At 33.3% G+C, this 27456-nt stretch overlaps 3 protein-coding genes and 1 non-coding gene across 4 annotated transcripts; 2 read left to right on the forward strand and 2 right to left on the reverse strand.

Moving 5' to 3' along the window:
* Positions 1 to 1379: 1379 nt before the first annotated feature.
* On the reverse strand, positions 1380 to 7381 carry LOC112715175 (uncharacterized). The gene is made up of 10 exons (XM_025766945.2): positions 7099 to 7381; positions 6221 to 6423; positions 5988 to 6097; positions 5262 to 5380; positions 5054 to 5151; positions 3641 to 3728; positions 3423 to 3557; positions 3191 to 3305; positions 2320 to 2453; positions 1380 to 1814 (listed from the first exon to the last, which is right to left on the reverse strand). Exons 2-10 carry the CDS (start codon positions 6280 to 6282, stop codon positions 1764 to 1766), a joined length of 912 nt encoding a protein of 303 aa, XP_025622730.1. The 5' UTR covers positions 6283 to 6423; positions 7099 to 7381; the 3' UTR covers positions 1380 to 1763.
* Positions 7382 to 14571: 7190 nt separating this feature from the next.
* On the forward strand, positions 14572 to 20563 carry LOC112715177 (asparagine synthetase [glutamine-hydrolyzing] 2). The gene is made up of 14 exons (XM_025766946.3): positions 14572 to 15017; positions 15271 to 15409; positions 15934 to 16029; positions 16188 to 16329; positions 16978 to 17073; positions 17173 to 17267; positions 17748 to 17909; positions 18022 to 18102; positions 18205 to 18426; positions 18568 to 18702; positions 19008 to 19088; positions 19178 to 19264; positions 19392 to 19499; positions 19903 to 20563. Exons 1-14 carry the CDS (start codon positions 14938 to 14940, stop codon positions 20068 to 20070), a joined length of 1692 nt encoding a protein of 563 aa, XP_025622731.1. The 5' UTR covers positions 14572 to 14937; the 3' UTR covers positions 20071 to 20563.
* Positions 20564 to 20925: 362 nt separating this feature from the next.
* On the reverse strand, positions 20926 to 24464 carry LOC112715178 (uncharacterized). The gene is made up of 8 exons (XM_025766947.2): positions 23877 to 24464; positions 23097 to 23656; positions 22942 to 23014; positions 22532 to 22609; positions 22385 to 22448; positions 21671 to 21758; positions 21412 to 21496; positions 20926 to 21281 (listed from the first exon to the last, which is right to left on the reverse strand). Exons 1-8 carry the CDS (start codon positions 23982 to 23984, stop codon positions 21198 to 21200), a joined length of 1140 nt encoding a protein of 379 aa, XP_025622732.1. The 5' UTR covers positions 23985 to 24464; the 3' UTR covers positions 20926 to 21197.
* Positions 24304 to 24376, forward strand: TRNAR-ACG (transfer RNA arginine (anticodon ACG)). Its single transcript has one exon. It is a non-coding gene; the product is annotated as a tRNA-Arg (tRNA).
* Positions 24465 to 27456: the final 2992 nt, after the last annotated feature.

The raw sequence follows: 27456 nt of genomic DNA on the forward strand, positions 1-27456 counted from the left end.
TAAAATTAATATTTTTTTAAGAAATAACCATTACTAAAACCTTAATTATATGTTTTTACTTAATATAAGAATAAGAATTTAATTACAAATTTTAAAATTATAAATTTTTTATTAAAAAATAAAAACTTATAAAAATTAATAAAATAATTAATAATTTACTTGCTTATGTGCTTTAAATCCATTTTTTTTTAAGTTTTTTCTCTCTAATATCCAAATAGTTCTAGTTTTTCTAAGGTTAAATAATTTTAAATTTTCAAGTTTAAACTAAGGCGCTATTTGATTAATATAATTCTATTTATTATTAGGTTTCTTTCATTTGAAATTTGAACTCCTCATTTTTTTTCTTAATCTATTTTTGAAGTTGTTTATTATTTAAAATTAAAATTAAAATTTTGATAAGGGTAACAGGTGTTACAATCAACTTAATAAATATTAATATAATGTGTCTGTTAATATATTTATTTATAATTAAATATTATATATAATAATAATTACTGGATTAATTAATATGATAAATATTTTATATTTTAATTGAAAATTTTAAATTCAAATTTTATAAACATTTTTTATAAATTATATATAATGAAACATCATTTTTAAAAAATAAAATTATATATAAAATATTTTTTCAATCTTGATTATATATAATAGATTAGTATGCTAACATGTTTATTAATTTATTTTTTAAAATTAATGATGCATGTATAATACTAATAAATATCAAATTTATCAAAATATATTTTTTATTTTTTAATGGTGGATATCGGTACCAAAATTTTATTTTCATCGCCTTTGGTAATTGGTTATTCCCTCTCCTACCTCTTCTGTGTCTTCATCCCAATTTGAAGAATTAATTGGGGTTGAGTGCATAATGAAAATTGTTAGTGTTACTGGATTAAGTTTGAGAGAAAAAATAAATATAAAAAACGGATATGAGTATGTACTTGGAGGTGCATTTTATACACAAAGTCACAAACTATGGGTATGATGAATGCTGCAAAAATCCCAATATCTTACAGCTGAATTCTTCGCTGCTTCACTGTTAAGCTAGGAGTTTACAAATTATTGTTTACTTCAGCGAGTATTTACGTCAAAACACTCGTATAATAAGGGACATTTTCGTCATTTCATGACTCATTACACGACAAAAAAAATCTAGACAACCTGATCGTACCATGAATATAATGTTCCGTTTTTTGTCAGGGAACACCTGATCATTTTCCTATAACATAAACGTAATCTCGTAAAATATAGTAACTTCCTCTTACAACAATATCTTATAAAATAATATCCTAACCATATCTACAACTAAACTAAACAATTGTTTGCATCAAAAAGCAATAATACAAAAAGACTACTGGGGGATATAAATATTCTGCTTGTTGGATAGAGAGAGTTTGTATTCATTCATATTAGTAAAATATAACATGTCTTAGCTTAAGGAGTCTCAGCTTTCTTCAGGGATCTAAAACACCATGTTACACGTTATCCAAGATTTTAGTACACATCATTACTCTCCGTCATATAACGGACTCCATACCATTCCAATTTCCAACCAACCTAGACTTGTGTTATGAAATTTGACAACACTGCCCTTCAAAAGTTGGAAATAAAATAAAATAAAAAAAGAAAAATGAATTTCTGCGCTTTCTTCTCGTCTGGGTACAAAACAAACTAATAAATCTGAACCAAAATTTTGTTTCTCCTATCGCGCCTCTCGTTTCCTCTCCTATCAATGACCAGTGCCGAGTCACCAAGTGCAACTACCGTACGGATACCTCCCTTTGTCTTTCATCGGCATCATCACGCTCAACCTGAAATGAGAAATCATGGTTGTAATATCAGGTTGCAAAGAAACACAATTGGTATGTTCTTGTTATAAGCAAAACATAACCAGAAGTTTATATATCAATCACGAGTGGGATTGTACGAGTAAGGATTTGACCAGTCACAAATCATTGTTAGTACATGGATAATGGACGTACAAATAACATAAATCTGAAAGCTGAAGCAATTGGGTTTTGTAAATAGTTTCCTTAAGTGGAGCATTCAATTCTTTTTTCAATCCCAAAATGTTAAGGAAAATTATGCATTCTGCAAACATTGAGTATATACATACAGGCAGATCAATAAAAGATCTAGTCTATGGCATCATCTATTTATTAATTTTGGAATCCCTATACCCTAAAGCATATTAAGAAGTGGTTAACTTCTGGACAAGTTTTCATTTACAGAAATTAATTCATATCAGAACAAAAACCAGTGTTTAAAAGAGAAATGACATAATTTTTTCAATTGAAGGGAGCAATATATATTTACCTCAACAAGGACCTTTGCCTTCTTTGATTTAAGATCAAAAGAATCCTTCTCAGATTTCATTGAAGCTAACTTATTCTTCCGTTTCACCCTTCTTTGAGCAGCTGCTTCTGCCTCTTCATCTTCAGAGCTTCCAGCTGCATTAGAAAACTCTTTTATGCTTTTGATTTTCAAATGCATTCGTTTCCTAGTTTATTTCATTTTTCTAAACTCAACCACAGAGTCCAACTCCACATGCACAACTTTTCACCTTCAACATATAAGATAAATAATAGACTCAAAAAAAAAAATGTATTGTATCATGGTAACTGTTGTGTGACATTTTATTTTATTTGCTAGAAGCCAACAAATATGTTGGAATGTACAACAAATGGCATCAAAATTACTGAGGAACGCATAGCTGTAAATTCACAAGTAGTAGAAATGGGCAAAGGTCTCAGCCAAAATAACCAACTCCAAGCTGAGAGATGCCTCAAATGTAGTATAGCTCAGTTTTATTCCTGAATATATCCTCCAATTCTACTTCTGGTTAGTTCACATCTTTACTTCTCTGTATCCCTTCACTCGTACTTTATACATACAATCATAGAAAACCCCACAAATACTTCTCTACAACTTCCTAAACTTTCTTATCACTCTTGTAATTCTGCATATTGGTATTGGATTTATATATGACTTGGTTTTCAGGTCTCAATTAAACATTGAGGAATATATTTTGCTGAAATCACTGTTGCAGCCATCACACAATCATATCCTATCCAAAATCCATGCAACTGGGTTTGAACAATGCAAAATAAAAAAAAAATTCCATTAAAGAATATTTTTTGAAATTGCTTTAAGATCTATTCTCTAAACTTAACTGTCTAATCCATACCATTTTCATCATTGTCATCACCACCAGCATCATCAATTCTAAAATTAACAAAATCCTCCATGTCATCTTCCTCTTCAAGTTCATCATAACCTTCCACATACTCTATCTCTGCTTCCTGTTTAATAACCAAAAATGAAAAAAAAAATTAAATACAAAGCAACATATTGTTCAAGTAAAATTTCAAACAGTTTTGCATGAAACATATATGACAACAGAAAATGCAGATGCATACCTCCTCCTCTTCCTCAGCAGGTTGAAGGTTGTCCATATCAAGAACTTTATTGTATTGTTCAATAGGATAATTGTAAATGTCACTTTGTTGATAAACTCCTTTTTGAAGGCGCTCCAGTAGCTCTTTCTCAATAGACTAAGTAAATTATAAGCACTGGTGAGGAAACCAAATACAACACAAAATTCATGTGTACAGGAAACACTAGTATTAACTATAACCTTTTCTAACAAAGCTGCCTTTTCAGCCTTCTCTTCTCTTCTAGCCTCTCTCTTTATCTCCTTCCTTGGAGTTGTCATTATTTTCTCCCTTTAAGACAACCATTATAAACATGATAAATTAGATCAGTAATATGGAGAAACTGAAATTAACTTTCAACGAGAGCACACAAAAAATAAATAAATAATTGATGAAGGAGAAGAAAATTTGTTATATGTATGTAATTTTGTAATTGTAGGAAAACAGATTAATTAGCAAAAATCTGATGAATCCCTAAAATCACAAACAATATTAGCCCAAGGAAGACACAAGCTACATATATGCACAAATATATTTTCAAGTTTCTCACATCTTCAATGATTATCAAACTTGTATATCCTATCCTATCTTAACCTCTCCTGGGGTGGAACAGGTGGGGTAGACTCCAGACGCAATACATGAGATTGTAACACAGAACTAAGCATGTTGGTAGCAGCCAAACATCTATTTCGCTTATCTGGTTTCCCCACAATGATGTCTAGTAGTTCAAACAAAAATCAAGCATGCCATTAATTTGGTCTGTGATACACTAACCCTGAGGGCTTGAGATATGTCATGTACACCACTCCACCCCCCCCCCCAGGGAAAAAAAAAACAAAACCCACCCCCACACAACTTTTTTAAAGTTAAAAACCAAAAAACACGCACATACTTGATGTCTGCTTAAACATATATATGACACTATATTGATAGCTCGGATCTAAATGAAGCATCAGATTCAAATACAATTTCATTATTCTATGATGCAAACCAAAACTCACTGTTAGTAGAAAATCTTCATCACTTGGATTTAATTGATATGTCCACAAGATTGAATTTAAATGGTAAATTCATTCCAACAAAATTTCATTTCTTCATAAATCCTAACTAATTATATATTTTCCTCCCACATACAGATCTTGACTAATCATAATTTATGTGTTGGTTTCGATTGGCTTTTTTGAGTTAAAAAAGTACTTTTTTTCAAAAATAAAGTACTTTTATTCAATTTTAAACTTATTTGGATACATCTTTTTAAAGAAGTACTTTTATTAAAAAAAGAAAATTATTTGCTTTTTCTAAAAGCTAACAATACCTTGCTTTAAAAAAAACAAAAGCAAAAGATGTTTTTAATACTTGAAAACAATTAAAAAAAACCTATCCAAATGTGAAATAGCTTGTCTATTAAAAAAATATCTTTTTAAAAAAAGATGAAAAAAATAAGAACTTTTTTCAAAAATCAATCCAAACTGACCCTATATCTTCCAAACCACAAGCAGAAATCAATTAATAAACAATTTAGAGCACCAAAGAGATGACCTTACTATGAAGAAATTAGGCATTCCTTGACATTAAAAGACAATAAACAACCAACAATTCAACTTCATAGTTCATACCTTGTCTTCAACGCAAGTTTCCTCATACGTATCCGCATCTGGGTCATTTTGGTCAATCGTTGCTTTGTTTTGTGTATAAGAAGCTTAGGCCAATACATCTATTAATGAATCAGTGCAAAAAGGTGAGACAACCAATTCTGAAAATTACGAGTAAAAACATCCAATATTCAAATTTTCAAACATAAAAACATGCATGGATCTGCAGTACCAGATGTTTGTCAATGACTTCAAGTGCCTTTTCATAATTCCTTGGCAGCTTAACTCTTTCCCACAACTTGTTTGGCATATGAGCTCTTTCTATAGTTTTCATGTAAAGGTAAAACACACCTGCAGTACCCAACATAATTCCATTACTATCTACATATTCGTCACCAAACTCAACTTAATGCAAGGTCACCATTTAATAACTAACACACTATGCACCAATCATAATCAATTTCTCCTACCCTATGAATTTAATTTTGATGCACAAATGGTCCAAAACTTATACTATCATTCAATCACATGACTATATCACAAAATATGGTTTTCAAGTCCCACACCCACTACTACTTGAATAATCATGCAAAATAAACTAATATGATGGATTCATTGTGCAAAAAGCCTTTACATTCTCAATGCATCAAAATTAAACTCCTATACTATATTGAAATATGGAAAACAAGTTCCACATCAAGGTATCATATCAAACTCGCTGTAAAGCATGGTCTCAATATGCCATCTTCTTATAGTAAATAGTGTACTTTCCAAAGGAAACAAAGTTTAACATCAACTTATAATATGCTTGACAATCACAAACCCAACAAGCATAATATCATTCACTATGCACTAATTTCAAGAAAAAACTCAACAGAAAAATAAATTTAAAAGTTCCAAGAGAACAAATAAAAAAGAAGAGCTTAATAAAAAGCAAATATGGTTTATGAGCAAATACCATTTTCCTCTCGTATAGTAGCATAGCGACTGTTAGCTAAGGGGCACGAGCTTCGATTGCAAAGTCCAGTAACATTGTAAGGGTTTCTACAAAAATTCCCCGTTGTAATTCTACACAAAAAGAAAAATAAACCAAAAAAGCTGTGAAAATTTGGAACTTTAGACAAAAACAAGGAGAAAGAACCGTGAGAGTAATGAATATAGTTGAAGCAGAGAATGGTAGTGTTTCTTTACTTGGCCATGAAACTACAATGGTTGTGCCTAATAACGTGCCATATAACCTCATCGTGCTGCATCTTTGGAGTAGGATTTTAAAGGGGACTTTTGATTCCAGTGGCTTTGAAAATGGTGTTGACGGCAGCGCGTGTAAACAAGAAGTTGCAGGAGCGGCGGCTGCGAGCTATGAAGAAGAAAGGAACTTGTGCAGTTGTGTTTCCCTGGAACAACGTCATTTGATAAACTAAAATATTTCCATACAAATAAACTTGCAAAAAATGCAAAGGTATTGTCATCGGGATAATTAAAATTTAAAATCCATAACCTGATACCAATTAACCATAAGAAATTCTAAGGTGTAGATCCAAGCAACGTCAGATAACTTGTCATCTTTTTCAATCCATTTAATTTAAATTTTATCACGAATAATTGCTTACTTGCCTACATATCGCTCAGATTGTTTTCCTTAATACCTATATTTCTCTTTCCTGAATCTGCATAAATCCCTTCAAGCCTTCAATTCTAAATTTTGCAGTGTTGGACGCAGCACGAAAACAATTACCTAGATGGTTCTTAATAATCATCCCATTGGCAGGAAATCACTTGAACACTTGAACCTCCCATTCATCTGATTTCCAAACCCTAAGTTTCAAGGATTAAATAATATACTTTCTTATGTGCACTATTTCATTTTAGCTATCACGACTCATCCTCGTCTATGCTACATGATATTCAACAAGCTGACAGGCACAAAATTAAAAAGAATGATATAAAAACATCTATAGACTCGACTGTAATATTAGAGTTTAGGGTTTAGGCAAATGTAAATATAAATAAATTAGATAATGTCTGTACTCACTTCTGCGTTGTAAATGTAAATTTTAAAAATTGCAAACCTTAAAGGCTGAGATGGCTGGCTTCGGGCAGAGAGAAGCAGGGGCAGTGGCGTCGCAGAAGAGCAAGGCAGAGGCAGGCAGCAATGCAGCAGCGACGTAGAGGCGGCGGCCAGCGGCACCGCGGAAGAGTAAGGCAGAGTCTGGTACTCAAGCAGGCAGCAGTGCAGTGACCCAGAGAGGGGCTCGGGAGAGGACTGAGGAGTGAGGGAGAAGGTTTGAAAATCGGACCAGTCATTGAATCGTTCTAGTCATTGGTTTACTGATTTACTGTTCCAATCAGTCTAACCATAATTCAACCGAAAAAATTATTTTATAATAAAATAATAATTAAATTATAAATAAAAATCCTAAATTATAATTATATTCTAATTTAAACCTTAATATCTTTGCTCACATACAAGTCATTTATGAATTGAAAAATTATAGTACTATTTTTAACTACCTTAATAAACTGAAAAATTCAAGATTCTGAAAATCGAACCGGTCATTGAATCGTTCTAATCATTGGTTCATTGATTTATTAGTCTAAACGATTAAATCGTGGTCTAACCGAAAAAATCGTTATAATAAAATAATAAATAAATTATAAATAAATGTCTTAAAACATAATTTTAGTCTAATATAAATCTTAAGATGTCTTCTAAAATTAAAACAAATGGCATTTTAAGCCATTTTCTATGCAAAACAATTTTTTTAAAAAATGGCTTAAAAAATATTAGGAATACTATAAAATATTTGTAATATTCTAGTAATTTAGATCAATACTGGTTATAACTATATTTTTTTAATTTTTAAATTATTATTGACTATGTAGAGTATTTCTTTAATGTCCTAAGTCATTAGGACATTACAAATTTTTATAGTACTTCTAACATCTTTTAAGTCATTTTTTAAAATTATTTTGTATAGAATAAAATATTTTTTGTGGTATAATTTAAATAAATTTATTAAAAAATTGTATAAAAAAATATTCATGAGCTATTAAAAATGGACAAAAGAGTATGGTATGAAATTCGAATAGATAGCTCATTAATATTTTAAAGAAGTCTCGTAATTAAATATTTTGTTAGCTTTTTTTAATGCATGAAATAAAAAAATATATTTTATTAATTTTTTTAATCAATTATTAATTTTTTAATAAAAGAATGGGCAAAATTAAATCATGAGTAGTTCGAATCTTGCCAGTTCGAATTACTATATGCAGCGTGTGTGAGTATAATTCGAATCAGGTTGATTCGAATTAGTAGGTGTGTACGTGTGTGAGTAGTTCGAATCAGTGTGATTCGAATTACATGTAATTAGAGTTCGAATTAGGCTGATTTAACTATATATAAATGGCTCTTGGTTAATTTATGAACCAGCTTTTAGTTTGACAGATTTCTGTAATTTTTCCTCCCCTTGCTTTAATACAGTGATTTGCTCTCATGTTCTTGTATTATTATAATTTGCTAAAACTTTTTAATTATTTCTATCTTATAATTTGATATAATTTGTTAATTTGTTAACTTGTTGGATTATAAATTTAGGATAAAGTATATTTTTTGTCCCTAAAAATTTTAAAAAGTTTCAAAAATATCTTTAAGTAGGGATGTTTATGGCCGGGCCCGACCCGAAGATCCAGCCCGGTTCTGAATTTTTTTGGGGTTAAATTGGTGTGATTTCACCGGGTTTAGGGTCGGGTAAGAATTTCAAAAATAGATCCAGTCATTATTTCGGGTTGGGTTCAGGCTAGGAGTGCACATGGGACGGGTGAAGCCGGGTTTGATGGGACCCAGACCCAAACCCGAAATATACACCGGGTCTATTTATTAGACCCGAACCCGACCCTAGACCCGATGAAACCAATACACTTTCAGGCCACAATTATATCGAGTGAAAATCGGGTCGTTAACATTACATTACGTTGATACCTTCTTATAAGCTAGCATGTAAAAATATCCAAATTTCCAAGACTCCAACCATTATTTAACATGGTAAAATTCACTTAGAAAAGTATAACAAGAACCAACCCTTATTTAAAATTAAAGCATAACCACAATTAATACTAAAGCAAAATCACAATCAATACTAATATTGTCTAATAATACCAAATATTTAAATCAATACAAATAACACAATATTATGCATTAGTCTAAAGTCTTATGCATTCTAAACATAAAACATTAACTTATAGTCTTATAATAACTAATAACACAAAATATTAATGTTTACAATACTTAAATTCCACATAAGAATAGTCATGATCCATCACTAATAACACAAAATATTAATTGTGTATGATGACCGAGCCACCGGGCCGACTTCGGGTGATCCGAGCTATGGCCCGGACCCGACCCGAAATAATGACCGGGTCTATTTTTGAGACCCTTACCCGACTCTAAACCCAATGAAATCACACCAAATTAGCCCCTAAAGTATTCAGGACCGGGCTGGGCCGGGTCTGTGCACCCCTAGTTCAGGCCATAGCTCGGGTCACCCGAACTCGACCCGGTGGTCCGGTCATCATACACAATTAATATTTTGTGTTATTAGTGATGGATGATGACTATTTTTATGTGAAATTTAAGTATTATAAATGTTAATATTTTGTGTTATTAGTCATTATAAAACTATAAGTTAATGTTTTATGTTTAAAATGCCTAAGACTTTAGATTAATGCATAATATTGTGTTATTTTTATTGATTTAAATATTTGGTGTTATTAGACAATATTAGTATTGACTGTGGTTATGCTTTAATTTTAGGGAAGGGTTGGTTCTTGTTATATTTTTCGAAGTGAATTTTACCATGTCAAATAATGGTTGGAGTCTTGGAAATTTGGATATTTTGATTATTTTCACATGCTAGCTTACAAGAAAGTAATGTTAACGGTCCGGTTTTCATCCGATATAATCGTGGTCCGAAAGTGTGTAAGTTTTTTCGAGTCTAAGGACAGGTTCAGACCTAACAAATAGGTTCAGTATATATTTCGGACCGGATGTGGGTCACATCAAACCTGATTTCACCCGATCCATGAACACTCCTACTCTTAAGTTTTAATTTATTTCAATTTTATCCTTGATATTTTAAATATGCTTCAATTATATCTTTTTTGTTAATTTTTTTATAGTCAACTTTTTGTTTCCAATTTTACCCCCTAATCCTAACAGTGTTTGGCACACTGCATAATACATTCCAACGCCTTCCCCTTTCTTCCCAACTTCGTCCGATTCCAACACTTCCACTTTTCTTCCCAACCATCGCTCATCCTCTCATCCATCTCTCTCACTGCAACCACCGGCACCACAACCAACCACCACCACCAATATCTATCTCCGTTTTCCACTCTCTTTTCTGTCATGCCAATTCTCATTCTCCCTTGCTTCTCATTGTCTCACTAACCATCATGCACAGCCACTGCCACTCATCCCTTCTTCTCTTCGTTGTGCCGCCGCACTTGTCAGGTTACAATTTTCAAATTTATCTATATTCTACAAGGCAATATTCAAAAAATTTAGTAATAAAATGATCCTTAATTCAGCATAAACCTTTATTTTAGACAATAAAGCATTGACTATATATTCATATTGCTGATCACAGCCACATATGTTTACTATTTATGTATCCCAAGTGTGGACAAATTTTATCAATTCACACATTTAACTTAATTGCAGAATGAAGTGTCAAGAAGGACTTGTTTGGGTGAGCTTCTAAAAAAAGATCTTTTGTTGAGTTATCTTTTTTTAAAAGATCTTATAGAAAAGTAAAAGTAATTTTATGTTTGAAACTTTGAATATGTCATACAAAAAGATCTTTTTATTTATCAATTATGTTTGGGTATAACGATATAAAAGAAATTTTTTTATTTATTTATTACATGAAAAATATCTTTTTTCTAAGGAAAAAAGATCTTTTAAAAATAATGTAAATTACAGCTTCTCAAAAAAAGATTTTTTTATTTTTCTAGTACTTTTATTTTTACTATTAGAAATTTGACAAATACGCTAAAAAAATAATTGAAAAAAAGATCTTTTTTTATCAAAATAATGGCGCCCAAACAAGCATCAAAGCTACAACAATAGCAACAAGTTGAAAACACCAAAATTGAATATAAAAGAGTGATATTGACAAATTAATAGCAAAACCATTTGGGAAACTAAACCCTAATTGTAGATCTGAACAAGAAATTAAACCTCGTCGTTTATATTGGGCTGTTTCTGAAATCAGTTAATGTTCAAGATCTAGACATGGACAGAGGGAGAGGGGGAGTTGAGGCTATCGAGAAGGGAAGCCATAGCTAGCGCACATAATAGCGGACCTCGAGGCACGGTGAAACGCGGATGGTGGAGCTCTGGGCGTGGTGAATCGCGAGCGATAGAGCTCTAAGCGCAGTTAATCGTTGATGGTGGAGCACGAGCTTGAGACGCCGTGAATGGAGATGTTGTGTGAGACTTGAGTGTGTGGGATTGGGAGAAGAGAAATGTGATGAGTGATCGGTATTCGGACTCTGTCTTTTGCTACTTTATGATCATGAAAATGGAGATGGATGAGTGGTAAGGAAGATGGATGAATGATGTTGGAGACGAAGATGGAGATTGGTGGTGGGAGATGGTGATGGCGCCGACGGTTGCAACGAGAGAGATGGAGAGAGTATGGGTGATGATTGGGAAGAAAGGTGAAGGTGTAGGAATGGTATGAGGTTAAGAAGAAAGGTAAAGGCGTTGAAATGAGTTAGAGAGGAGTAAATACCCATAGTCGTCCCTGAGATTCACGCAAATACCCATATTAATCCCTAAGATCCCGATTTTCCCATTGTAGTCCTCTAGATAGAGCTCCGAGCACTCAAAGTGATCCCTGGGTATATTTCTGGTGATGAGTCATCACCGAAACGCTGACGTGGACTCGGTTTGCCACGCTGGAGGGCTCCCAACGGCTAGTTGAGCTGGCGAATTTCCAATTTGTACCCAGATTAGTCCCTCCTATTATATGTAACCCTAAATCCCCAAATTCGTGACCCATAATAGTCCCTGACGTTTATGCTTATCCCCATAAAGGTCCTTAAAATTTACAATCGATCCCCATAAAAGTCCCTAACAGATATGCAGATAATCAGACAATGATTCAGAAGCTAAACTATAAACAAAAACATGTGTTATAATGCAATTGGAGTGACAAATTTCTTCTAAAAAGGATGGTATCAAATGAATAAATTTGGTTTACCACAAGCACCATGTAAAAAGTTGGTAAGAACGTGGGGTATGTTACAGCTATCATCAATTAAGTATTGAAGCCAAAAAAGAACCGAACATATAAGAAGAAATTTGTACCTCAATTTGCTTTGGTCAACTAATGCAATAGCAATCTATTTCCCTGACAATATGAGAATGGAAACCTCTCTTCCACTAATTGATCTACACTGCAAAACAATGGAAAGATTTTCTGACTAAATATTATAAATAAATGACAAAGTTGCTAGTGAATAAAATGTATCTAGTTGTTAGTTTCCTCAAGTCCAACAAATCTGGCAGAACACAATTTTATTTTTTATTCTTTTTTTTTGTGATAAAAACATCACTTTCATTTTCCTATTCTTATTAAAAGTGCAACTAATTTCCCACCATTCAATTAGTTCTTGTTAAAATCTAAGTATAACAATAAACCATTAATAGAAATAAATGATCCTAAAACTTCTTTTCTTTTCCAATAGGAGTGGGTCACAGAAATAGCATATCTAGTCTGACTAGATTATTAGGCAATTTCTCCTACACAACATTTATCACAAGTTTCAAAGAGGCATTTAGCCAAGCATGGAAACATTTTAGGCAAAATAAGTCCACTTTGTTATCAAATTTAATTATATAGCAATCTATGGTGTACTTCAAGACAATGTAAGCTTTAATAAATTTTTTGTAGTATTAGTATATTTTAACTCATATCCAAATCTCTATCAAATAAAAACTCATCTTTTAAATTCATCTTACTACAAAGACTTAAGTGCACAAAGATAAAATTAAGATAAAAGCTCATTATTTGTCCTTGAAATTTTTGGAATATCAACGTGCTCTTGAAAAGATTATAACAAATGGTCCTCAAATAGAAGTAATTAGTCTAGGAGTTACTGCAGGACAGAAAAAAAAATCACTCCAGAATCAAGTGAATTTCTGAAAAATTAAACTGATATTTGGAAAACTATTCATAAACCGGGATTTTTTTGTTGGCACCTTGGATTGGGTAGGAGTTCATGACATTAGTGGTGGCTGTGTGACTTCAGATGTGGTATGAACTTTGGTATTGGAGTGTGACATCAACACCTCAAGAACACATTTTTGAACTATATCCCCGTTTCATCCTTATTTCATTCCGGTTAAATATAACAACCTCACAAACCCCAGCCAACCTTCAAATCCTAGACACTACAATGACACCAAAACTCTCAAACCTCAGACACACAAACAACTTGCATATCAATAACCAACACTGAATCGAAAATGCAAAGTAAAAAAAAAGGGAGGAAGATTACCTTGAATACGATCACAAAATCCGAATCTCTTGCTTCTGGTGATGGAGGGAAAGAATGAAAACCTCTTGCTTCTTCTTGTCTCAACTTTTTCAACTCAGGGATTAAAACCCTACGGTTACGCCATTGATAAGTATACGAAGATGGAGTCAGAGGGTGAAAGAAGGAAAGACAAGTGAAGTTTGTATTGGCGAGAAAACTGATATTCATGCTAAATAATGTTAAAACGGTGACGTTTTTGGTTATCAATGGCGAGAAACCAAAACGACGCCATTTTGGAGCCCTCCAGCGTGGTAAACCGAGTCCACGTCAGCGTTCCGGTGATGACTCATCACCAGAAATATTCACAGGGACCACTTTGAGTACTCAGAGCTCTATCTGGAGGACTACAATGAAAAAATCAGGATCTTAGGGATTAATATGGGTATTTGCGTGAATCTCAGGGACGACTACGAGTATTTACTCGAATTAGAGAGTGTGCCAAACACGGTTAGAATTAGGGGGTAAAATTGAAAATAAAAAATTGACTATTGATTGATTGTCAAAAAATTAACAAAAAGAATATAATTAAAGTATTTAAAATATTAAGAATAAAATTAAAATAAATTAAAACTTAAAATTTTTTAAAAATTTAAAAAAAGAATACTTTATTCATAAATTTATAATTGTTGTTTTCTTTTGTTAGTTCATGTTTCTTTATATAATTTGTACATTGATAATCATATAAGATTTTGGTTTTTATATAATATTTTAGATTTAGATAATATTTTAAAATTTATATTAAATTATAATAATATTTTTTTCAGGATTTTTATGTATATAGTGTTTTGAATTTTTTTTTCACCAAATGGATTTTTTTATTTTTTTTAACACTTGAGAGAATAAAATGTGATCTCTCACCTTTAATTCTAGAGAGTATCCATTTCCCACCGTTGACTCTACAATAAAAAGCAAAGCATAAAGCATACAGCAAAACCAAAACGAATCTTCGGAGTTGGGAGTGGAATCTGGTTTCTGACACCAACCCTCGCCGAATATTCAATCAATCAAATACCCACTTTTTCAATTTTTGCTATTATTGTATATTTTACATGAGTATCTTCAGACATCACGTGTGAATCATCATATTATGAAAAGGAAGAAAATAATAATAAAACATTAATAATTTATAAAAGGAGTAATAAACTTACTAAAATAAATACTAACTTGTACTAAGATATCTTCGTGAATTAGTGATACGTCATATTCAGTTATTCACATTTTAATTTTTTTTTACCTTATTGTGTTCTCTTCCGTACTCTCTTCTGCTTCCTTCTCTTCTTCTTCTTCCCTTTGCAGCCGCCATGTGCGGAATCCTTGCAGTCTTGGGTTGTGTTGACAACTCTCAGGCCAAGCGCGCTCGCATCATCGAGTTATCTCGCAGGTTCGATTTTCCATCATGCACTCACATTTCTCAAAACTTGTTTCTTTGTATTTTAATTGGTAGCAAACTTTAAATGCTTTCAACTTATTTAACAAAAACATTGAAAATTGCAATTTTCTAATTGCGTTAGTGTACGCGCTTTTGAAAGATTTCTTGATGCTTGGTTTTTAGGCGACATAGGAGTTCAGTCATTTTTTTAATTATTTTTGTGATTTGGTTCTGATTGATTGTGAAATGGAGTTGGAGAATGCAGATTGAAGCATAGAGGACCTGATTGGAGTGGATTGCATTGCCATGGAGATTGTTATCTTGCTCATCAAAGGCTTGCTATTGTTGACCCCACTTCAGGGGATCAACCTCTTTATAACGAAGACAAGACTGTTGTTGTCACAGTATGCACCTATGATTACATTATTATTATAATTATATATTTGCATCATTTGAATGTTCCTTAGAAGAATGCTTTATTTATTTCATTTTAATTCTGGAAGTCAGATGAATATGGTAATATGGAGCTTTAAGTCTACAATCAATGCCTATTGATAGTAAATGCATATTTCTATTTCTTTTCCCCCAATCATTTTTGGATTAGGTGATATTGCACAAGACATAACACAAATATGCATTGTGTCATGTAATCTAATTCTGAAAGATGTTAGTATATATGATTTACAAATAAAGAGGTGTTGTGTGGTATACTATTTAGGCAGGAGGCTCTAGTAACATGTACTTTTTTTAGCATGTATAAGAGTATGACATTAAAAATCAGTTGTCCGATTGAAATTGGAGCTCAAATACACTCATGTGTGCAGTCCTTTTTATTGAACTAATTTTGATGATATGTATGCTTAGTACAGTTCCCAAATGCTTGTTTAGGCTTATATATTTTCTTTTCTTGTTGAAACTGTTCCATTAGGTAAATGGGGAGATATATAACCATAAGGAACTGAGACAGAAATTGAGTTCCCACCAGTTTCGAACTGGAAGCGACTGTGAAGTCATTGCTCATCTTGTAAGTGTTGAGGAATCTTTTATATTTACTGACTATGATCAACCCCCCCCCCCCCCCCCCCAACAACAACCAGCACCCCCAATGAGTTATATGTATTATATTTCCAATGTAGTCTTGTTTCGTTTCATCTTTATCATAACAACATGGTCATCATGCAGTACGAAGAGTATGGAGAAGAATTTATTGATATGCTGGATGGGATGTTCTCCTTTGTCCTTCTTGACACAAGAGATAAAAGCTTCATTGCTGCTCGCGACGCTATTGGCATTACCCCTCTTTACTTGGGATGGGGCCTTGATGGTTTGTGGGGTCCCCTTCTTCTTGTTGTTTTTGATATTGCTGGGACATTTTTGAAAATTTCACCTCGAGCTGGATGATGTCCAACATCTCAAAGGTTGTGTTTGGTTACTATTCTGAGATAAAGGAAACACAGACACCGGGGATAGAAATAAATTTGTAGAAGGGAACAAAGACAAAAACTTGAAAATCCTCCCTATCCCAGGACAGATCTTTAGATATTTTCTCTACTTCTAAAATAGAGAGACACAAGAGACATGTCTTTTTTGAACTAATTTGTGTACCTTCTAAAAGAAGGGATGTTGGAGGCGTGTCTCTATCATCCTTCATCTCTTGGTACGAACCAAATGCTAGTGAGCTAACTATTGTCCAATTTAAATCAATGCAAGATATTTACAGAATGGTTTCAGTGGCTCCAAAAAGTGAAATAAATCACAAGCTGGTTGCCATCTCAGTGTTTCCAGCAGTTGAAACATTTTGAGTGTCTAAACCAATACATACCCTTGTGTTTTAAGTATAATTAACACTGCACAACATATTGGTTTTCAAACACAGTTTAATCCTCTCAGTATTTGGCTTGTTTGTTCATGCTTTTGTGTCACATTAATGAATCAAATGTTTTTACCTATGGAAGGGATGATTTATTTGCAGGATCGACATGGTTTGCATCTGAAATGAAAGCTTTAAGTGATGATTGTGAGAGATTCATATCTTTTCCGCCAGGGCATATATATTCCAGCAAACAGGGTATAGACGTGTTCATGCCTTGTATTCTTGTTCTTTAAATTACACATTTTTTTATATTATGTAATTCATGAACATTGTTAAAATGTGTCGTGCTTGTAGGAGGATTAAGAAGATGGTACAATCCACCATGGTTCACAGAGCAAATTCCATCAACACCCTATGATCCTCAGATCTTACGTCAAGCCTTTGAGAAGGTATGGTACTATTTGGTAGTCACGATGTAATTCATTTACCACTTTGAGATGATTCTTCCTCATTTTGAAATATCAATTATTCTGCATATATATTATTAGAGAGTGGTTCAGATACTCTCAAAACTTTAGATAGCCTTGCATGTCATATCTGTGACTATTGTACACTACGCTTTGCTTAGGAATCTGAAACCATTAGTTTCGATCGGCAAACTGCTTAGGTGGAAAAATATATTGGCATTTCATGAATATTGCATCACTGATATGTTGAATCCAGTGTCCTGATACCGAATTATGGGGTTACAAGATCTAGTTAAGGAAGATTTCAAACATTAAATTATTTGATACACTACTAATGTGTGTGCTGCATGGACAATAATTGAGAGTCAGGATTGATTTTTCTAATGTGCTTATTTGTGAAGGAAAATAATTCTTTCCTGTTAATTTATCTTGTTGTCCTTGGTATACTATGCTATCATTTAGGCTGTGCTTAAGAGGTTGATGACTGATGTACCTTTTGGAGTTCTTTTGTCGGGAGGACTTGACTCATCGCTTGTTGCTGCCGTGACCAATCGTTTTGTGGCTCAATCTGCAGCTGCACAACAGTGGGGATCACAGTTGCATACTTTCTGTATTGGTTTAAAGGTCAGAATTCGTTCTTCAATATAGGTGAAAATAAGCCTCAATATCCTTCTTTAAAAAAATAAATTGGCGTATTAGATTGTGCATGCTTCATTTGAATTTTGCCACCGTTCAGGGCTCTCCAGATTTGAAATTTGCAAAAGAGGTAGCAGATTATCTTGGTACTCGACATTATGAACTTTATTTCACAGTTCAGGTGGTTGTTTATCATCATTGCTCTATTTTTGAAAAACATTAATCTTGTCCTGGCTTCTCAAATTTTTGTTCTTTTTCCTTTTGTACTTTTGTTTCATAACAGGAAGGTATAGATGCACTTGAAGAAGTCATTTACCACATTGAAACATATGATGTGACAACTATCAGAGCAAGTACTCCAATGTTCCTTATGTCCAGAAAAATCAAATCCATGGGAGTGAAAATGGTTCTTTCGGGAGAAGGTTCAGATGAAATATTTGGAGGTTACCTATATTTCCATAAAGCACCTAATAAAGAAGAGTTTCATGAAGAAACATGTCGAAAAGTAATAGCAAATTGTTACATCGTCATGTTTGATTCAATGCAATTTGAAAATTTTATGCACTTAACCTATTAAATTTTCTTCCTCTTCATTCCTAGTGTACTTTACCTTTTCATTCAAGATTTTGGTTTCCTGATCTCACAGATCAAAGCTCTTCATCTTTATGACTGCCTGAGAGCCAATAAATCAACTTCAGCATGGGGTATAGAGGCACGTGTACCATTCTTGGATAAAGAATTTATCAACACAGCCATGAGTATTGATCCAGAGTGGAAAATGGTATTTTATGTTCACTTTTTTCTGTGTTCCTCTTGGTTTGATCGCCTGCAATGTTGATTGAATTTCTCTTGCTTCGATTTAACTGTTAAGGTCTTATTATTTTGATCATTGTTCATCATCATAATGCTTCTGTTGCATCAACTTCTTATCAACTCTTTAAGGTGTTACGGTGTAGCTTACTGGATAAGGCATGTCTTGACACTAATAACAAGAAACCTTTGTGAATTTGATCCAATGGTCATGTGAAGTTAATCTTTTTAGCTAAGTTTCTTAATCACATAATGAGATATATGACCATTTCACAGATACGACCTGATCTCGGAAGGATAGAGAAGTGGGTATTGCGCAATGCATTTGATGACGAAACAAATCCATATTTACCAAAGGTTTGTAAAAAATTTCCGGCTCACACTGATTGTTATCATCTCACATGGTGAAGGCTATCTGAAACGTTGTATTGCTTTGCCATTTTTAGCACATTTTGTACAGGCAGAAGGAACAGTTCAGCGATGGTGTAGGGTACAGCTGGATTGATGGCTTGAAGGAGCATGCTAACCAACAAGTAAGCTCTTACTTGCAGCTTCGAATTTACTTCTTCTTGTGTTGCAAACTATCAGTAATTAACTTTTATAGAGTTCCATTGATGCCATCCCATGGTTTCTGCTCTTTTTCACTTTACAAACTAACAGGTCACAGATGGAATGCTGTTGCATGCTAACTATGTTTACCCTGAAAACACTCCCACAACAAAAGAAGCATACCTCTACAGGACAATTTTTGAGAAGCACTTTCCAAAGGTGGGTTTTCTAAGTTTCCTTTTAAAATAAACATCCCCCCATTTCTTTTTTTGTATTCATGAAATCTTGTTGAAAATAATGCATGTTAATGAATGCAGTTAGCAGTGTGATAACTGATAAGTATTGAGAATAATAGGAAGTGATAATATTGTCGAAAATAGTAAAAGTTATGGCATTTTTATTATTGTTCTTCAAATTTCCGTCTGACATAGCATAAACATATAGCTGAAATGGTGGTTATAAACACTTAAGTAGTTTTTGTTATCGAGCTAGCTTTTGATATAGAGTTAGATTCGCAGTTTGACAAGTGACCTTGCATTTGAAGACAAATCAAATTGACTTTGGTTACAAACTTATATCTTGCCGAAACCCATCTCTAATTATGTTGCAACCATTTTAACAGAATGCTGCAAGGTCAACCGTTCCAGGAGGTCCTAGTGTAGCGTGCAGCACCGCAAAAGCTGTGGAATGGGATGCCGAATGGTCAAAGAATCCTGACCCTTCCGGCCGTGCTGCTCTTGGTGTTCATGCAGCGGCATATGAGGCTGCAGCAGATGCAAAAACAGCCTAGGCTAAAAACGGGACCCTCTAAAGGCCCTTTATTCTGACTTTGAAGAACAAAAAAATGCAAAGCTTTGTCTAGTGAGGCTTATTTTCAGGTAGATGAAAAATTAAACTCTTGAGGAAGATTGTGGTTGCTCATTTTATTTTGCACGGTTAGCACAACATTTTAAGCTGTTTTGACACTAGCAGAGTAAGATAACGTTTAATGTATACTGTTAGCAATCTTTCTTACATTTTGTTTGAGTAAGAGTCCTTTAACTGGAGTTGCAATGGCAACTCAAATTCATAAATAACAACAATGAAGAATTCCTGTAAAGTGAACAAAAGATAAGAACTTTGCTCTTTGGTTTGCTATAATACTGAGGCTCTGAGGGTACCCTCAAGCTGCCAAGGGCACTTTGATGGCGTTCTGTGTCTCAACTCTCAATAGTCTTTCAACTTGGGACATCATGCAAAATAAATAAATAAACTTTCTCAGGTCATCTTGCCTTTGAGAAGCACACTATTGAATATTGATTCTTTTATATTTTGGTTATTTTAACGTGTTCCTCTTCCAAAAATTAAAAAACAAGACTCAATTCTTTGGAACATCAACTTACTCCCATATGCTATTCTCTTTGTGCTATACTATTTGTTAGATCAATAGATTTTCTCAATTTTTTTAATCTTAATTGATGTTGTATAGTGTAATTTCAATCCCACATCACACAAGATTTAAGTGGAAAAAAAAAAAAAACATGTAAGAGAAAATTTTGTACGTGCAAAATCACCCTTGCACCCTTTACAAAATCAATTGAAAAAAACAAAAATGAAAGGATCCATTTCTACTTGAAAATTGCTCAAAAACGTAAATTTGCTCCAATTTGTATCCTGAACAAAATTGACTGACTTTTTCATGTGTACGGACTCCATATATACAGGCTTTGGTATTTACATGCGTTCCTTAGTTATAACATTTTCTTTTAACATGGTTAGTTTTAACATAATTGGATACATAAGGCTTCAACATTTTATCCTTTGTACACGAACTTCGCATTGCTCAAGAGGGAAAGTGAACATTATTCCACCATGAAATGCAGCTCCAAAGTCCAAACCTCTTTGATTTATTCACATCAGGTAAATATTCCGCGAAATTTACCATCGACAGATGCCAGGTGCCTCTGTTCTGCTAAATGCAAGTACTTCATCATATTTTGAAGCATACACAAAGCCCCATAACTGTGTATGAGAGAAAGATCAGTTAGTTTTCTTCAGCTATAAATGTCTCTTGAAAGTAGCAACAAGAAAAGATGAAGGAGTGTGTAACGTTGTGTGTAAGTGAGAAGAATCGAAGAAGTTGCATGAGCACCTCTACTTCCTTCACTTCGAAATCTTGAGAATTCGCAAGGCAAGGATTTCCGTAGGTTTCCGAGACCGAGCTTGAGCCATTCAATCTTCAAGTATATTGCAAGAGTTTGAAATGGATTAAATAAAAACACAAGGTGATGATACATGATTGAAGACATGTTCACATTTGTTCCGTTTTACATTTTTCAATTTTTTCCTTTTGGCAGTGTGAAAGTAACAATTTAAGCAAAGAGATAGCGATGGAAGTAGAAAGTTCTTACAGATCACCATCCAAATAAAGCGCAAAATGACTTCCTCCTCCAATTGCTAAGAACTCAGTGTTGCATAGTGTGAAATAGCGGTTTAACCCTGAAATGTTGTGGTTAGTTTAAGGTTTAGCATTTAGAATTCTAAACCAAACAAAAGAAAAGAAAGGGAAAGAAAAGAGAGAAAAGGAAAACCAAACAAACAAAAGTATTCCAAAATTTGGGAAAAGCCTCGTGCTGAGGCTGAAGACTTAGCAATAGATTTCAAGGTTCCAAGAATCTACTAGAGTCAACTATTGAACATGATTGTGTTTTTATTATTTTTAACAATTCATAGATATTCGGATGAATGTGAAATTATGATGGAGCGAATTCAACTCTCATTGACAAACTAATCATTGAATGTAGCAGACGACAATCTCACATTTCTGAATAAAAGTAAACTCAAGCATTCCTCATTGGCTCATAGGAAATGGTTCTTATATATAGTTGAAAGATGAAATTATGTTCATATGTCACACAATTCCTGAAATTTAACCTTTTAATGATCTTCATGGGCATAATTTCTCAGGTTTGCACCATAGATTCAAATGTCAATGCACCACATAACAAGAAAAACTAACACCGATTCATTAATCTTGAATTTTGATTGCTAGCTAAGCATCATATAATTATGACAGCAAAAAGGATGAAAGAGTAACATGTTCAAACTCGGACAGAAGAAGATACCTGTTGGACGATATATAACAGGATGGCCAGAAATACTTGTGAAAACAAATGTACTGTTTGTTCCCTGTACCAAATATTTGTCATCGACAATACAATAACAGATACAATCTATCAGATAATCTTTGGATAAATGAATTTTGGTTTGACCTGGTATTTCTTGTTGGATGGTCTAAGAGGTGCTTCAACTAAGCTTCCAAACACAGCTCCTCTTCGGTCTCCGACAACCTGAAATGGAATAACTAACATTTGGAACCAATCCATGATAGAAACAAAGAGAAATTAACCTTACAAGTTACAAATAAAAGATTCCAATACTGAATATATCTCTGATAATTCAAAATGTATTAAGAGTTTTCAATCCATAGCAAAGAACTCAAATGTCATGTAGGACTTGCAGGCTTCCAAACTGGGACCTGAATTTGTAGAAAACATGAACTATCCCATTCTACAACTAATGCTAGTGTTGAAACTCCATATACAGTATAGTATACATTACAAGCTCCATAGAGAAGTGTGTGCTTATGATTAAAATTTGCTCAGGGAAAGTTATAGGGTACCAGCAAACTCAATCCAGGCCAAAGCATGCTTCTTCGATAAAGGGTTGAAAGTGATATACCGTTCCTCCAAGTGCTGCAGGAAAAAATGTCACACAAGAAATCAAAATCATAATAAAATATCAATAGCTTCGGAATGAATCTTCATCTCTTCATACCTGTACAGCAACAGCCACTTCCTTCCATGAACAAGAGCAGGAAGAGAAGCATAGAGAGTACTTCTCATCGCGTCCGAAAGGAGCATCGACGGCTCAGAAATTTCTGGCATGTCAACCAAAGACACAGACTCTGATTCTTTCCCTTTCACAGTTGAAAGATGATTCATCTCAACACCATTCAATCCAGAACCATTTAGACAATCAGAATTCATTTCAGAATTATTATCCTTCCGCCCCTGATGGCGAAATCCACCGATCCTAGCGGCTTGGCGAATAACTCTACCAAGTGATTGCTTACTCCTAGAGAACAAGCTTTTCTTTCCACCATTATTCTCCTTCAATGATGAATCGGGTAAAGAGTTATTACCATCACCTGAAGCACCTTTACCATCACTCTGTCCATGCACCTTTGCATTATCTCCTCCAGCATCTGATGAAGACAAGAAAGAATATAGAAATGCACTGAAAGATGAGGTATCAGGGCCATCAACTAAATCATTGCTACGCTCTTCAGTTTTCTCTGATTCACTTGTTGTTCCTCCTAATCCCCCTACCTCATCCTGAGAAGGAAAAACAATCAATCATCTTCAACTTTACTCTTAAGCCAAAAAAACAAAAAACGAAAAATAACCTTCAAAACTTAATTAAGGGGCAAGAAAAGGAACAATAACTAAAAAAACATAAACCTCGTACTTGGAGACCTGAATTTTAGCATGCATCAAAGCCAAGAAGCTAAGACAAACATCAGAAAACAATAATTAATGAAAAGGGGGAACTTACAGAAGGTGTTGGAGGAGGGTGTTTGAGAGTGTCAGAGTCAGATATTGGATTCAGGATAACAGATACAATCTGGGTAGCTTTGCTACGCAAAGATTGCTTCTTTCCCATTCTTTTTTTTTCCTTTTTCTTATGTATAGAATTGGAATAATTTCGGATTCTGATTCATTCCCTGTAGCTGCTTCTACAATAATAATAATAATAATAATAGTGTTGTTGCTTTTGTTGGTTATGGTGGTGATGGGGTGCTGGCTTTGAAGTTCTAGTGTTACCAAACTATGGATGATGAAGACTAGGATATGCAGCAGAAGCTTCAATGGGGATTGACCCAACTTCAAATACACTATATTGAATTGCACGCCATGGCTGAACCAGAATCAGCTAAACTTCTTAGAATATTTAAAATATTGAATGAAGGTAATCTTGAAAAGACTCCATGGCCCAATGGATAAGGCGCTGGTCTACGCAACCAGAGATTCTGGGTTCGATCCCCAGTGGAGTCGCGGGTTTACCTTTTAAGTTGAAGTTGAAATTTTTCAGTAAGCTTTAACAAGGAATTTTTCCCCCCTTTTTCTTTTGGGTCTCCTCAATACTCTTTTTTGTCTTACAACATGAGATGTTAAATATAATGAGAACAAAAATAGCAAAAATAGTTATTAAAAAAATATAGTAGTGGGTTTTGTGTAATGATTTTTGTCGGTTCATCGTTAAACAAATTTTATTATAAGTAATGGTTGATATCTAAAAGTGTGAAGTGTAATCTACTAATTTACGCTAATCATATTTTTTTTAATTCTCAAATGGGCTACCTATATTTTTCTACCAACAGAAAAACCAAAAAAAAATTAAAATTTATAACATGCTACTTTGTTTTACCTCATAATATTTTCTAAAAAATGTTATTCTTATTATTTTATCTGAAATGTTGCATTTTCTACTTAAAAGTACACCACACATTATGTTATTTTTTTTAATAAGAAAACATACGAAAAAAGAAAGAGATATGTAACAAAAAAACAACTTTGTTCTATAAAAAAAATATGTGTCCAAATATTCATCGCTGTGGTTTTCTGTTTTTATAAATGACTATTTACTTATTATAAAAAGAAAATTCTGTTTTTATAAAAGAGACAGTGGTGGTTTTAAGAAATAATTTTATTTATTGCATTTTAATTTAAAAACTAAAACTAATATTATCTCATCATGAAAAGAGAAAAAAAGTTATAATGAAACATATGAGGATCTCTAATATTGATTTTTATTTTAATTTTATTTTAAATCTTACAAAATACTATATTAATATTCGTAAAAACATATATAATGAATAATATTTTGAGATTAAATATAAAACTTATCATTTCAATACTTAATCTGTAATCAATTTGAATTTTGTATTATTTTTAATTATTTCAAAAATAGTTATACAAGGTAAAACAATTTAATTGATTTTCTATTAAAATATTAAAATATTGTCATTTCTTTAAGCAATTTTTATTTAAAGCGGTCCACTTCTTATAAATTTAAAAATTGATACCCGAAAAATACTATTTCAAAATTGTTCTAAGTAGCTACTTTGGGTCCTTTAATTCTAGACCCTATATCAAAATTATTTGAAAAATTTTAATTGTACCAAAAATGTTCCGGTAATTAGCCAATGAGTCTCATGGTTATTTTGATGTAGATAATTATTATCATGTCTTACTGTATGATTTTGAATTGTTAGGGACCAAAAGCACATCAGCCAAAATTCAGTCAAATGTGTTTGGACTCGGATCCAATAACCCAATGCACATTATCCAAAAATGACTCAAGATAAATCATATTCTCTGAAACCATCGCGCAACTCTCTTTCCTCTCTTCTCCGGACACCGCGACGGCACTCCTAGCGGTTCTGGCCTTTGCGACTTCACTGAAGCTACCTGAGCGCAACCCTCTTCCCTCACTTCTCCAGACGCTTCGACGCCGTGCCTAGCCTCCCTGACCATCGCGCCTCCAAAATTGGAACAAGAACGACGCCGCTCTGCTGTTGCATGTGGGTTTTCCCAGCGCCGCCGAAGCTACGTGGTGCAGCTGCGCTATCCGCCGGTGGACCTCCACTTCTCCATCCTGGAAACCCTCCTTCGTCTCACTAATTGGTAAGTATGGTGGATGTTCCCTTTGACTTTCTATGCATGTTTTGAAAAGGAATTGGTTTTGTTGTAGTGGTTCGTGTGAGTTTTAATTCGATGGATATTCTTTTCCAGGTTGTACAGCTTAGGTAACACAATTTTAAGGCATCATTGGTTCTTGACAAATATAGCAGTTGCATATTTTTCATATTTTTGAAGTGTTGCAAAATCTTGATCACAAGTAAGTATGTTTATTGATTCCTAATTGAATTTGGGTGGATTCTAATTAATCTCTCAAAAAGGAAAGATAGGAAAATACAAAAGTAAAAGGGCAAAGGTCATAGATGTTGCAATTGGTACAGATTGGATGTTGCTTTTATCTGAGTTGGATATTGTAATTGTAGTTGTTAAAGATTAGATGTTTCTGTTCTGCTCTATGGTTTAGAGACTAGGAATGATATTCATATGAGATGTTCTTTGATAATGCTAAATTAGGGGACGTTTATGTGAAATAATTTTGGATATTTGAGTGTATGATTTGTTAATGTTTATTTGAGTGTATAATTTTGGATATTTGTGTGAATGATTTGTTACTAAAAGAATACACTGCTTCTTTGGAAGAAAGAAAAAATAAAAGGGAAGAAATTACATTAATTTGGTCTTTTTGACTTCTCACAAACTATCTATGCAATGTAATTTTCTAGTTCTCATCCTTTTATGGGGTCACCAATTGACTTGAGTCTTCCTTGAGTCTATGAAAATACATTGTGAATTTAAATGTGGGGTTGGTTGCTGAAATAGAATAAAATAATCTTAAATTTGATTTTACATTAGAGATAATTAATGAGATGAGATCAATTTTATTATAAATAGAGTGTTTCTGCTTTAATTCAGATTTTGACAAGTTCTTGAAAGTATGAAAATTTTATTATGTTTTCTTTTGATTTGTCATAAGATGGTGATGTTATGTTGCATCATGTTTCGATTATCAAATGGATGAAAAAAAGAGTTCCTTTCTCAGCATCTCTGTATGTTTATGCTTTGATTGGGGGTTACAGATGAGTTTGGTTTTGAAATTGGCACTACTGTTTTCTTCTTCTTCCTCTTTTTCTTTTTTTTTTCTTGTTTATTGATTTACTTGTTTATGTATCATTGGTTTCATTTTGCTTACTTTTTCAGCCTTTAAAGGCTTTGTTAATTACTAGAGAATATCCATAATTCTAAGCACATCAACTTCAATTAAGAATTGAATAATCACTATTCAAGTAGCTATTTTTTCTTCATTTATTTTTTGAAATGACTAATTTGGATGGTGAAATTGTTGTTGTTTTTCTATATGCAGTTTTGAAGGGCTGTTTCTTGTGAGACCTCAACAGGATTGATTTGAAGTGAAACCCATCCAACATGGGAAAAAAGGTAAAATGATGTCTATCCTTCTGGCTTAAACTAGTTTCGTGGAGCCTGATAAATCCTGT

This window comes from Arachis hypogaea, chromosome 10 (assembly GCF_003086295.3).
Source record: "Arachis hypogaea cultivar Tifrunner chromosome 10, arahy.Tifrunner.gnm2.J5K5, whole genome shotgun sequence".
In the NCBI taxonomy this organism is placed as follows: domain Eukaryota; kingdom Viridiplantae; phylum Streptophyta; class Magnoliopsida; order Fabales; family Fabaceae; genus Arachis; species Arachis hypogaea.